Source organism: Hoplias malabaricus, chromosome 15 (assembly GCF_029633855.1).
Source record: "Hoplias malabaricus isolate fHopMal1 chromosome 15, fHopMal1.hap1, whole genome shotgun sequence".
NCBI lineage: Eukaryota > Metazoa > Chordata > Actinopteri > Characiformes > Erythrinidae > Hoplias > Hoplias malabaricus.
The window spans coordinates 6,502,969-6,517,850 of NC_089814.1; the positions used below are offsets into that span (position 1 = coordinate 6,502,969).

At 40.3% G+C, this 14,882-nt stretch overlaps 1 protein-coding gene across 5 annotated transcripts in view; it reads right to left on the bottom strand.

The window, feature by feature from the left end:
- The window catches only part of nedd4l (NEDD4 like E3 ubiquitin protein ligase), a 114,591-nt gene that overhangs the window by 76,616 nt on the left and 23,093 nt on the right, over positions 1 to 14,882 (bottom strand). For all 5 annotated transcript variants that reach the window (XM_066645392.1, XM_066645391.1, XM_066645389.1 and 2 more), the window contains exon 2: positions 12,221 to 12,294. In XM_066645392.1, the coding sequence (XP_066501489.1) occupies positions 12,221 to 12,294 (74 nt within the window). The remainder of the gene's footprint in view (positions 1 to 12,220; positions 12,295 to 14,882) is intronic.

The window sequence follows — 14,882 nt, forward strand, 5'->3', positions numbered from 1 at the left end:
GGATATTTCACTTGGAAATTTTTACGTGGATAATTCTGCAGAACGCACAGGTTTTTTCAGGGGCTTAAACGATGACCTGATGGGGACCTTCCACACTTTCATTAAGGTGACTCCCCTTCATACACCAGTTATTGGCTCAGAAATTCCACATCAGTGTTCCTCTATTGATCAGATAAAATATCTTCAAACCCACAGAAAGATTACACACATTACTGGTGTAAACCTAAATCCACAAACAGCTTCACAGACTTCCTTTAGTGCTGCGTCACACGTGGAAATGCTGACGTGAGATTCTCTCTCAAAGCTAAATATACAAATGAGAAGTCTGTGTGAGGAAAAAAAACAACAAAAACTGGTTTGTTTTCACACAGGGGTCAGAGGTCAGAACAAATGCTGATTTAACTGAATCCCCCCCCCAGTGTTTTCATAGGCTTTATTATAGATTATGTCATATCTGTGAATTCACTGTACGTTCATAAATCCTGCAGAACATTATCAAAATTGTGTAATCAAACTTATTCTAACCCAAGTTCCCTTCGTCACAGACCCTAACCCTATGCTGACAGAGTGGTGACTAGGACTTGCTTCCTCAGAGGAATGTGAAGCTCCAGCAGTTTCAGCTATTCACACTTCATCTCTGGGGCTTAACATGAACGTGAACACCAATCGTCCATTTCCACCAACGTGAAACAGCTTCAGTTCCTGGAACCTAATTTGGAACAGTTTGTCACATTTCCACCAACAGAAATCAGACCTGGAACCGGAAGATCCATTCCCAACTTTGAACCCCTGAATAGTAGATTCTTCAGTGTGAACTGTGACGGCATCCCTGGGCATATCGAGATAAAGAAGCTCCAGAAAGAGCACAGAGCCTCAAAGCATTAAATCACACACTGGAACTGGATATAAAAGGCTACAACCATTCCATTCTATTACCTCCCCTAGCTGGCTTCCATGTTAGCTAGCATCATGCTAAAGAGAGGGGACCATCAGGATTCAATAAAATGAATGGATGGATGGATTTCTAAACAAAAGGAACTGAATTATTGTGACATCATAGTTTACACTATTCCTATACGAAACCATATTCATGTTTGGATACTCTTTTGACTAAAACCGACTTTATTTACCTGAAATAAAATGCCTTTATTCAGAGCTAGGTAAAGGCAAAGCTCCACAGAGCAGAGATAAATATAAACTCAGTGAAGGAACAAGGTGAGAAGTGTGGTTGTGTCAAGGTATAATTAACTCCTGAGTGAGTCCCCCATGTGGTTTCTCTCTCCCTCGCTCTGTTTCTTTCTCAGTGTCAGGGAGATAGAGAATCTGTGCGTCTCCCTCTCCTTCCTCATCTCTCTGCAGTGCAGGACAACAGCTGAGAAGCTTCAGTGAATAATTACGATCTTCTCCCGCCCCTCTGCTGGTAATTGGCTGTTTATAGCAGGCCTGAGATTTTTTGATTAAACCAATGGAACATAATGGGCCACTGTGAATCTGTAGAGCCATTTTTCCACTAATCCTTCCTCTTCTCCTTCTCTCTCTCTCTGGGTCTCGGGTTACTCAGCAGGGGAGTGGCGGCGGCTCCAACGCTGTTACGTAAGCAGCGGAGGAGAGAGGCCCAAAACAATGGCATGAACAATGAGTTTGTTGTTTTTAAAAATAACAAAAACAATCCCCTTGACCACAATTACAATCTGACGCTGTGAAAACAAAACTGTCCTCTCTGGTATTCCTCAGCGAGACAGAATAACACACACATCGCCTCCTTTATCCCGCCCAAAACAAGCGCCTCGCGTTACCATGGAGACCACCACTTTTAGATCAGTATTCTGGTTGAGTACAGACCACTGGAGTTGTGTCGTTACATCATGGCCATGTTAGGAATCCCAGGTTAAATTTCTCAATGGAGGGGGAAAAAAAAAAGATGTTTGTTGTAGAGTGTTGACGTTTAATAGTAGCCTTACTTTCCGTACAATGTCACCTTCCCTGGAGCATTATTTATAAAAATAAAATGCTAAGAACCTCAAATGTAGAAGACCCAAAATATACGAGTCTTTTCATCACGAAGTGTGAGACAACAACAATTTCCTATGCTTTTCCACTCCATGGTAACTACTGTACGCCACTCTGGCTTTTTTGCTTTTTTGGTACCAGGTCCCAAAAAGGGAGTAGAGTTATGTGGTGTAGGTAACACACATCAGAAAAGCGCCTTTAATAGCGTTCTTAATAGAGGCCTGATGCAGACAGGGCTTCAACTGTCCACTGTCTGTAGTACAGAACTGGGAAAAGGGGTCAGAATAATTCTAGGTTAGGGTAACAGTGTCCTCATTTGCCTTTCACTGCGTACACACACACACACACACACACGAGAGCCAGTGTTCATCACCCAGCACTTTGAGCTTATTAGCTAATCAACAAACTCTGCATGAAGTGAATAGCATGAGTGAATCAGAGCAGACAGAAAACACTAACCCATGCCCTGATCTGCGTTTTAAAATTAACCATCACATCTCCCTCATTTTCTGAACCAGTTAAAGATTCCCACACAATTCCACCCCCAAACATTATCACTCAGCCCTGGCCCACACTAAAGTTAAAGAAGTTAAAGAAGAGACTCCACCTGTAACAACCAATTACAGAGCCATCTTTCATTCCTCACAGCCCTCGGGCATTAATCCACCTGAATAAACCAAAGCCAAATGCATGTAGACACCCACTCATCCAACATATCTTTTGAAATGAAGGGTATTAAGAGGTTGTTGGCCCGACTTTGCTGCTGCTCCTCTGGGGAGTCTTTTACACTAGACGCCTGAACATTGCTGTGAAGATTTAAAGGCATCCAGCTAAGCACACATTAATATGGCCCAAGTGCTGATGTTGGCTGATTAGTTTCACATCACAAACACCACTCCGGCAAATCCCAAAGGTGCTCCGTGACTCCAGAGAACGCAGGGCGGTGGAGTCTAGATGAAAACCATCAATCGGATCCATTTAGCTTGATTCTCACTGGTTAGGGGTGTTTGACAGCACTGCTTTACTTATAGAATGGGGGAGTGAAAGAGAGAGAGAGAGAGAGAGAGAGAGAGAGACTCAGTATAAGGGAAGCCTCAGTTTGAGCAGCAGAACTAAATGCAGATCATAGAACAGTCACAGATTCAGAGGGCCCTCCCACCACTCCTAAGTACTGATTAGGGCTGGCCCTGAATTTTCGGATATTCTTTCGTTGGGTAGGAATTCAGTTTATAATTTTGAGATTCGGATTTTTGTTTTTTTTTTGGATAAAAGCAAACCTCCACTCCACATGTATTCATCCCTGTCAACATAGAAGTCTGGAACGAAGCCTAAAACATCCTAAAACACAACCTACTTACAACAAAAAGCTAGCTACATTTCATTTTGTCAGTTTTTCACCTCAAATTAGAACTCCTCCACAAAGTCCTGGTTTATTTGTGTACACTCTGTGCCCTTAGTGTCACAGTGTAGCACACAAGTTAGCGAACGACTCAGCAAGCTGAGCCATGCTGGGAGCCACAGTGCAGCATTAATTTTAAACCAGGTTCTGAGCGCTGATTTTCTGAACAATGGGGCCAGCCATTGTTAATTAATCGGGTATTCAGATGTTTGTTTGTTGGGTACATATTTGGTTTCTAATTTTGAGATTCGAATATTCCGTTTTTTTTATTAATTTGTTTATTAATAAAGGCAACACAATGTTTTACCATAATATCCCACAGGACCATCCCCTGACTAGGGCAGTGCTACATATGTGTTCTGTTTAGTATCTGAAGGGTAAACTTTGGGTGTAATTTAGATTCCAAGGGACTAGAATTTCCTACAATGCTCCCAGTATTCAGTGAACACTAAAGCCCTGTTTCCATTGGTTTAAACTTCCATGTGGTTCTGGAGAAATGTCCATCTTACAGGTGTTGTCCAGACTAGCCATGTCCTTCCCTGAGAAATTAAAACTTGAACTAAAACTAAGCTACATATTGCCAGTACCCCAGGGGCCTGAAGCCAAAATATTAAAATCTGCCTGGTAACAAGTTCAGATATCCTCTCTCCTCAAAGAACATAACAAAAGCAGGTTTCTTTAAGACACAAGAGTCCTATTAGTCCTGGTAAATGGATGCGGTGCTGTGTAGTGTGTTTAATGTTGGCAAAGTCGTGCTACTGAGGTTTTGATTGCAGTTTTTATATGTGACTAGTGCATTGTGTCAGCAATTTCTCCACCAGAAACTGAGCAAAACTTACTTAAATTAAATTTCTTATGGGATAAGATCCAAACCCAGGCCTTGAATAGATTGCTCAAGTCTCTATTTGACACAGAAATTCAGGACCAACAAAACACCCACTCACACATCACTTACTATAAAGCAAATTCACAAATCAGCAAAAAAAATGTTTCGAAATACTGTGTGAAACCTGCACAGAGCTGTGGTAAGGCTCATTATTGATTGTCAGATTGCATGGCCTTGCATCATTCACACAGTGAATTGCATCATCCAAGTGTTTTAGTTCTGTACAATATGAGCACTGCATTCTTCCATCAGTGGATTAGAGAAGGATTATCAGTGCATTCTTCTAACAATGGAGTTTAATTCAGTATTTTAAAAACAGACACCAGCCCTAAGGCACATGTACGTACAGCTCCTTACTGAGTACTGCAGAGTGGCATTTTATTTATTGAACATTACACTTATATAGCCCCCTTTCTAGAAAACCAAGGACGCTTTACAAATCAACACTCAACATTCAATCCACACATACACACAGGTGAGAAGCAGCAGCATACTCTCAACCAGGAACCACCGTCCATCTGGAGGTCTGCATTGGGGACTAGGGTTTCACCCAGGATAGAGCGCCAATCCATATCTAGGCGCACACACACATACAGACTTTCATTCACATACACACTCATTCATTCACACAGCCGGACAGTTATGAGAGAAGCCAATTCACCTAACCTCCATGTTTTTGGACTGCGGGAGGAAACCTGAGACCCCGGAGGAAACCCACGCAGACACAGGGAGAACGTGGAAACTCCACCCAGATGGGACTTGAACCCAAGATCACAGCACTGAGAGGCGAACGTGACTTTTTAAAGAAACGTGAGAGACATCACAACTTTCAAAATCAAGTTCTTGCTTTAAAACCAACAGTGCCGTGGTCTAAGCATTTGCCAATTTCCAAGTGATGCCTCATCCATGTGAGGCCATGAGTCCTAGAGAGCATGGGGATGAGGATGGTCCTCATTATCCCCATCACTAGCACAGGTGTCTGTGAGCTGATGGTACCAAACTGGACCGTTTATAAAGCTTCTCAGAACAAATATGTTCACCTACACATCCCCAAAGCTGATGCTAATAAAGAAAATACTATTCATCCACACAGTTTTAACCTGGAAAATATTTGACCTGGGCCCACATTCTACATTTCAGCCCCAAATGATTTTAGAGCAAGGCCCAGGGCTGTGTATCTCAGCAGAGTTTGAAAACAGAGCCTGAGATCCCAGTCTTAAAAGACACAAGAGCAAAGAGAAACCAGGCAAGCCTAGTTTTGCCGGACCTCCATTAGCCACATAGCCATTGTCACAAAGGTGTTTCTGGAAGTTCAAAACCAGGAAAACCCAAAACACATACCCTTCTCATTGGAAGGCCAAGAACATTGTTGATTTTAAGGATTTCAATTACTTTATTAAATGTAACAGGTTGAAGCATGTGAGGTGTAAGGAGGCTGTGCGCAGCTCTATGGAGGTTTATAAACACACTACCGCCACAAAAATGTCTCCCCACCACTTCCCTTTACGATATTTCAGGCAAAGACACACATGAAATAAAACAAATTTAGCAGTCCTCCTCCCTCTGTGAGATATAATACATGTGTAAATGTTGCCGAGTTCCAAGTCGTCCTGCTGAGCTTGTGAAGTAACCAACACTGAGCTGAGGAGAGGCAGTAATAACATGAAATGGCATCGGCAACTAACGTACGGGTGACAGTGGCATATGCCAATGGCATTGAACTTGTTTTGTTTATGTGATAGTGGCATATGTCGATGTCATTGACATTTTTTTTTTGTGACATTGTCATATATTCCATTGTGGAACAGCAGCCAGAAGTCTACGTTTAACAAGCACTTGGATGTTTATATAGGCACCTAGCTAAACGTTTTGCCAAACATCCATGTGCTAGCTAAACATGGGTGTCTTAAATGCTAGTAAATGGACATTAAAGCCAAACAATAGCATGTTACAAACATAGCATCCCATATTAGCATATAGCCCAATGTCACTGTGTTCATGGACCACTGAACTGTGAGCTGTTCCAATGCTAACATCAAGATAAATGTGTCAGCACAATAAGCAGAGAACTTGAAGTCATTTATAGGTGGCAGTAATCTACTGGCAATGTAGGTGGTACATCACATTGGCACCATTTACAACGCTGCATGTCAGGTACTTGAAAGCTGACATTTCAACCAAGACATTATGACTTTCTGAATTAGGCTCATAGCATATCACCGCACACAATCCAGATTTACCCCTAAATATTTTTTATTTGTCAGTCTTATGCAAAGTTTGGACACCCCTAATGAAGTCATTATATTGGTTTCCTATGTGACAAATTAATAACCTCTAGGGGGAACAAATGTCTGCTCATTGCAATTAATTTAACTTGCAGAAAGTAAGTGAAACGTGGCCTGGTACATTAATTATTATTAATTATTCTCAAAAAAAAATAGGCGGTGTTTTTTTTTTTACCTTTTATAGTTTTTTTTTGTCCTTTTAATAATTAACTATTTGGAATTAAAGTTACAGAAATGTGATAACAAAAGGTCTTTATTTTAAAATGACATAAAAGAATGCCCTGACATTAAATCATTGATACATTAAGATGGTGCACTATGATTTGTACATGAAATTGGTGATGCATTCCTTTTTAATAAGTTTAGTATAAAATCAATAGAAATGTCATAATTTAAAAGCTTTTTTTTTTAATGACAAAATGTCTTGATATCTTCATGACTTGTGGCTTTTCTTCGGAAATCAGTTTGCGTACACGCTCTTACCCTAATGTTTAGGTATGTAAGATGTCGATGTCATCTGATGGAATGTGCCAAAGTCACCCGAACGTAAGGTGTTGATGCCATTGCCATGTGCCAGCGTCATCCAAACGTAAGGTGCAGATGCCTTCCCATGTTATTACCGCTACTGGAGCCGAGGCTCTGGACAACGCACATGGTGTCGTGCCAAACGCATCCCAAAAAACACACACAAACAGCACGTGTTCCTGTCTTATTTCCTATTATTATTCAGCCATGGTTCGAACGGATGAACCTGCTGTTCTTTGGTTCCAGCTGGGAACTATTTTTTTTGGTTAACGAATCAGTTTATGTTGGTGGAAACGCGCCTGTAACATCCTGCCTGTTTTCCTCACCATGTGCTCATGTAGCACATGGCTCTGGTTGTTGTTCTTGTCTCTGCCCTAGTTTCGCCCTCTCATCAGTGTCTCCTTTATAGTCCTGCCCTTTCGTTATTGTCCCCAGGTGTTCCTTGTCAGTGCTCTGTGTATATAGTCCCTTTCTTTCAATGTTCGGTTCTTGTGTGTGTAGATGTGTTTCTATGTCAATTGTCTTACACATTGCCACCAGTTCACAGTTCCTGTCCTAGTTATGTTCAACTAAGTTCTAGTTAGTTTCCGAGTCTCCATGCTTGTGTTTGTTTTCTGTTTTTTTATGTTTGACTTGGTTTAATTAAATATTCCTTGCGTGTACGTCCGCTTCCTGCCTCAATTGTGACAGCGGCGAATTGTTCCAAAATTAGTTCCCAAAATGTAATGTAACATATGGCTGAACGAACAACAGATGGAGTTGTAGCACCATGCACATTTCAACATTGCACGTTTCTCTCGTTTCTTCTTTCATTCTTGCTCAATTTTCACATTTCTTCACTTTGGTCATGACTCTGTTACAAAGTGTAACTTCTCCTTTGACGTACGAATCTGGGCAAAATCAGAACGGTTTGTTTTATCCAAGTTTCCTGATATTTGTAGCCCACAAAAAACTAACAGTAGTCTCCAGATACACAAATGTATGTGCAAATGCACTGAAAAATGTTAGTTTACCCCTTTAAAATGATGCATATGTTCAATAACTTGACAATATGAAGGAAGAAAAAAAGAAAATGTAATAAAAACAAGTCACAAGCAGCTAACTCTCTCCACACACAGATCGATAATAAGCTTAACCTGAACAAAACAATGAAACCAGACGAAACCTTTTAGCCGACGGCACACACAAGAACAGTGTATGCACTGTGGAACGCCAAGAGTCAGATCCAGTTAAATGTTAAACTACTTTAAGTTTTCCATGGTGTCTGACCAGCCGTGATATTTTGGTGACACAAAGTTTGAGGTTAAAGGTCAAAGTTCTACAATAACACCACCGTATCCAAAGTTAACAGACCGGGGTTGTGAAAGACCACCGTGAGTGTAAATCAGGGTTAATTTCTAAGCACATTTTATCCCACAGCCCAAGAGCAGCCGTTTTGAAGTCCAGCATTAGACCCTCAAGACTCTGACCAAATGTGTGTTCCTCAGGGCAACGACTTATGACTCAAGTCATTTTATTACATTATAACCAATCTTAAAACATAGGAGAGCAAAAAAACCACTGACCAATGAAGTGGACTGGGTTGGAAATCCCTACACTAGATGACTTTGAGGAAGACGTTGACGGTGCTGGGTAATTGGAAGGAATAAGCTGCAAAGCACTGATATTTACAGCTTAAAATGTGGACATACAAAAGTTATATTCAAATACAGGAACAGGAAGCACATGGCTGGTTACTATCCATTGTATCTGATTCCATGTTAATTAAAAGAGTATAGCTTCAGATTATATAAGCTAGGCACAAGAAGCTATTTTAATATACGTTCATCACAATGTCAATACGAACTGTTCATTTAAAAGTCATTTCCTGATATCTGTTTTATATTCCAAATACAGGGCTTTCTGGGGGATTATCAGAACTTAAATCATTCTTGATATCATGCAGCTCCCCTCAGTCTCAGCTGGTCATTCTGGACACAAAGTCTGTGTCATACAAATAAGTTGTAATCTGCAGTTTTTAACTTTTTTGGACATTTATGGAAAATTAAAGGATCCAAACTTATGTTTTCTAGTGTTTTTATATACAATTAGGGGCAATTTCATGACTGTGATTGAAATTATTATCTATTATCGAACATTCAAGTTGGTTTCCTCACCAAAAAAAGATGATCTGGCATTAGTTTTAACTGCTGAACCCAATGATAGACTGTTTTTCAATTGTGGTCTTTGTAATTTACACAGCAGTGTTGGCCTGCTGTACTTGCTGTATGTACCAGTGTAACACTTGCGAAATGTACATGATTTATATATATATATATATATATATATAAAGAATTCCCCCCAGCCCTACTGTAAAGAATAAACATAGAGAGTACTCAAGAAACAAGTACTGCTTTAAAATATGACTACACAATGGATTATAACGGTTCAAGAAATCTGTTTATTACATATTATACAGCAGTAAGTAAGTTGTAAACATTTTAAATGTAATTAATAATCATTTGTAACAGATATAAAAAGGGAAACAGTGACTTGACTCCTGATAGTGTCAGAGAACTTACTGTAAATGTGGAAACAAAGTATATGCTGAGACTTCAGAAAGTGGAGTTAGTCATTTCACATGTCACAGTAAACCCCACATGAGCAATGTCTAAAAAAAAAAATAAAAAATAAAAATAAAAAAAAAATACCCTTAATTCAGCATATATGTTCTGAAGTTCAAAGAATTAATGTCCACCGATGGAGACACCAAAGTACGATCAGTATCCAGAGATTTGAGATTCAACAGTGGAGATGAATGTAGGTTCACTATTTGGCAAAAAGCAGGTCACTAACGCACTTTCTACCTTTGTGATCAATGATTATGAATGTTTTTTAATGCATTTACAGCTTAGTTATTAACCGATAAGAAACAAACAAACTAAACTATATATACACATTTATAAATGTGGTTTTATTCTTAAACGGTAACAAGGAAGGTATTTTTAAGCAATTAAACAATAGCCAAACAATACAAAACTGCGTATTATATAACAGATATAATCACTAGCTTGATTCCATCTAAAGTAAATGTAGTACTTTTCCATCCAGACGTCCTGGACTCTGCAGCTGGGACTGACCTTTCCTTGGCCCAAAGGAGGCTAACTGGCCGTTTCACAATCTTCCCAAAGGCAAACACGTCTGTTTGTCAACTTGGTGAACCTGCGACCTTGAGTCAGTACAGTGTTGAATGAAGTGAATGGAAGGCTACTCCACAAAGTGTTTCTCATGAGTTGCCCTGACGCCACAAGTCTGCCGTTTCATATTTACAAGTCCATACACATTTTATAACTACGTTAAAGAGCAATCAGTCATTTCCTTTTATGACTCTTCTTCATGCTATGAATAAGCATTATATATTACTAGTGTGCGATTGTGTGTTCACTACCATGGATGGGTTAAATGCAGATAAGAATTTCTCTAAGGGGTTTAATAAAGGTGACTCTTCCCTTCTATACGGACACCTAGTGTCCTGGATGCATCAGAGACTGAGGACCACCATCTCTATTAATCATAAACTGGTTCATTCAGACACTACAAAGTCACTTATCTGTTCAACTCGTGAGACATTCTCGAAAAACGGTAACTTTAAACAATCAATGTTATAATAATTAATTGCTATTTGTTGGTGGCAAAATGGCCGACTGCTCCTTTAAACGTGTTGTTGAACCGCTTCTCACACTGGATGATGACCACACGTGAGCTCAAAATGTATGTAATTGTATCTGTGCCACATTGAGGTCTGTCACCACTGTTTAAAACAGTCATCACACAAACTACTGAGGAATTCGAAGTACTTTCTTACTATAAGAAAGAACAGAGAGAATTTAAAATATGCACCATCACCCTGTAACCTACCAACTAATCCCTGCAGATTCATGCTTTAAATCAATATTTTTAATCACAAAATGGATGTTGTATCCGCTTCTGTGAAAGCCCTAATCACACACAGGGGAATAAGAAGTAAAAATAAAAGAAACTGGGACCAATTTACAGTATTTTGCTGTTATAAAAAGTGCTGTTTATAACAAACAGCACTAATATTTATAGACATTGGTTCTAATGAGTCATTTCATCTTCAGCTGCACAACAGTTTTCAATGTCAACAGAAAAGCATCTGCTGCAGAATGGGATTTTTTTGAAGCAGTTGCAAATGAGCTCTAGATCACCAGGCCCCATAGCAAAGCATGAAGTCCTCTGCTTGGAGTGATGTTTGTGATCCGGAGCTGATCATCCATCATCATCAGTGCCCAATCTCACTAATGAGCCCTTTGGCAGAATGCAATGAAATTTGCACAGAAGTGTTCCATGACATTGTGAAAGCTATTACTGAAGGTAAGAGGAAACAAATAAGGAAGAAATGTCCAATGAGAAGGTGTATACAACTGGCTCTATAATGTACATCCTATACTCTATTCTACAGTGGGTGTGTTTAGCTGTTCATTGTGATGCTGTATAGTTACATAACGCATTTACAGTATGCTCCAGCACTACATGCTGCGTACACACACACGCAGTCAGAATGTTAGCAAGGAATGGTGCCTAAAAACAGGCAGGAAATGAAGTAAATACCCACACACACTCAAAAATGTGGCTGGACACCTCACATCCAAACACAAACCACAACACACAAGTGCATTTATAAAATGACCTCATACACACAACACTCCTGTGGCTTCAACAGTTTGGGACCGATGTCTGTTGGTGATTTTTTTTGGACCTATATTTATACTGTGGTTTTAACTGCAAATGAGCTCCTGGCCTTTTTTTAACTTCCTTAATCTTAAATGTAGTGTGTTCTATGATCCAAACATCCTAACGATGTTTATATTATTAAACTACCACAAGTCACTGACCACTTAATGAACTACATTGAGTTCAGGTTATAATTAAATAAGTAAAATAACTGCAAACACTGCTTTAGTGAATTGCACTTTCAACATAAAATGGATGGACTATTTATCCCAAATGGACCGGTCAGTTAGAGGACTACTGCCAGGGCACCAGGTGCAGTTTTGGTGCATGCGTGTTCCTGCGTACGTGTGCTCTGTAGGTATTTCCTCAGCTCGTCCTTACCTGGCACCGATGATGTCCTTTTTGGCCAGATCAATGCCTGCAATGACCTTGACGCGAAGGATACGAGATTCATTCTGAAAGAAAAAACACACATGAATAAAACACATCATCAATGGATCGTACACAGACGAGGCACAACAGCCATCCACTGAACAAGCCACTGCTCAAACGATCAAAATCTCATTTCCCACAAATGTAATCAATGTAATCAATTAGTGTCTAAAGCTTGTTTCTTAAGTTCTGCACTGGAGCTACAGGATTTAGGTAAACCTTATAAGCAGTGTGTAAACTAAGGATACACATCGGGGGGAATCCAGGGCCGGTGACTGGAATAGCACAGTGCAAGAATTCTATTAAAACTAAAAGAGTTCCTGTTGCTCACATTTCCTCTCAGCCAAAGTTCCAAAACTACATCCATCGATCAAAACATTTCATGTAATGTCAACATGTATAGTCAAACATGCACACACACACACCCCTTGTACAGCAGCTGTACATAGCTGCATTTACAAATAAAAGTTGCCCTCAGCCAAATGGACTTGCATTAAAAAAAATATATATATATATATTTTTAAACAAAATAAATAATAAAAAATTCATAATACAATATTGCTACATTCAACTAAAAAAACTAGTTTTATGGTTCAGCAAGAGGGGGGTTACCTCCATGAAAATTCCTAATCATTCGCATTAATTAATAAAAATGTGTCATGAATCTGGATAGACTCATCACCACCAATTGCCGATGCCTGGTGTAGTGGATAACACCACTACACTATACAATAATGGTGCTTTTCCTCCGCATGGGTCCGGCTCTACATGACTTTTCCGCTGGCACAGCTCCTCCGCGAAATGGAGAGTGACTTCGTAAAACCCCGTCCCTAACATGAATCGCTGGATTTGAAAACCACAACAACAACGGCAGTAAAGTTAGGCGCTTTTTGCACATAGTGGATTCATAGTGGCCAATCAGCACTCTGTAGGGTTTACACATCACCATTTAGTACCTACTCGGCGCGGTTGGAACCGTGAGTGAGCTAGGGCTGAAAACCCACCTGGTTCCAGGGATCAGGCACCAGATTTGGGCAATGGAAAAGCAAAAGAACCGTGCCGAGTTGAGAAGAGTCATGTAGGTTCTATGCAGTGGAAAAGCAAAAGAACCGTGCCGAGTCGAGAAAAGTCATGTATTTCTATGCAGTGGAAAAGCAAAAGAACCATGCCGAGTCGAGTAGAGTCATGTAGGTTCTATGCAGTGGAAAAGCAAAAGAACCGTGCCGAGTCGAGAAGAGTCATGTAGGTTCTATGCAGTGGAAAAGAACCATAAGAGTCCTTCAGCGAGGCCCCAAACAGTGCTTTACCCTAAATTACATAAACCAAAATAGTAAGCTGCTCTGAATAAATTTATCATCGTTATTTTTATTGATATAATGACATTTTGGTTGCCAAACCAAGAGATAAGCACTATAAACAAAGTATAAACACTATATAAGAGCAAATGCATTAGTGACATAGTTGTAGTGCAAAACTACAGAAGCAACCTCAGTCAAATGGCTGACTTCTTTTGGAATATAGAGCTGGTGAGAAAGAAAGAACGCACGCCTGTGCTTTTAGGGCCAGCAGCAGTAGAGCATGCTGCCATCAAGGCCTCCAGCACCATGCTGCTTCTGAGGCTGTTTGTGTGCCTTTCCTGTTGGTTCGGAGCCATTTTCTCACTGCTCTTTCACACCAGCCTTCAACTCAACACACTTCCAGAACATCAGAGACATTTCACAGAGGACGCTCTGCAAAAACTACACCTCCATCTCGTCTCAGAGGACCCCGAGGGGAGTAGAAGCCTCGCAAATTCACTTGCGTTTCCATGATTTTATATTTATCATTAACAACTAATGCAAATCAACAACGTACTGCCAGTTTCACCCATTATCAAGAACCCTCTGAATCTCTCTTCACACCATCTTTCAATCTCTTTCTTTCCCTCATCTCTCTCCCACAGCCTTCTTTTGCACCTTCTCTCACTTTGACTCTATCACTGTCTCTGTTTTCTTTCGCCACTCCCCCTCTCCTCAGTCTCTTTGTCTCTGTCTTTAATCCTTCCTTTCCCTCTCTCAATCGACCTATAGTTCTATTTGCCATCCCTCTGACAGTCTCTCTCTCTCTCTCTTGCACCCTCTCAACACTTTATCGTCCTCTCTCGGTCTGTCTTCCTCTTTCCCCTGTCTTCTGTCCCTTTTCTACTTCCGCCGTCTTGTTCTTCGGCTTACTTCATCTCTCTCTCCCTTTGAGGTTTTCCTACAAATGGCAGGTGGTTATTTTTAGCTGAGAAAGTGTACATGCTCATGCATGCGGACAAACACAGAGACACACTGAGTGTCTTATCAGTCCTTTAGCTGATAGTGTGCAGGAGTGAATGACTAAAGCTGCTGTATCTGGTTTTAGCGTTCTCCTCCTGAGGGAGATTACTCCAGCCTTCAGAAATGGACATCACTGCCCACACCAGACTGGAGTATTTACACAGCAGCCACACATCTACTGCACACCAGGGCCTGCACAATATGGAAATCTACTCACTCACACTGATATATTAAAGAGCAGAAAATGCCAATAGCCAATATTATAGCAGAGGGTTGTTTTTATTTTCAATAGTTTCAATAGTCAGAAGCTG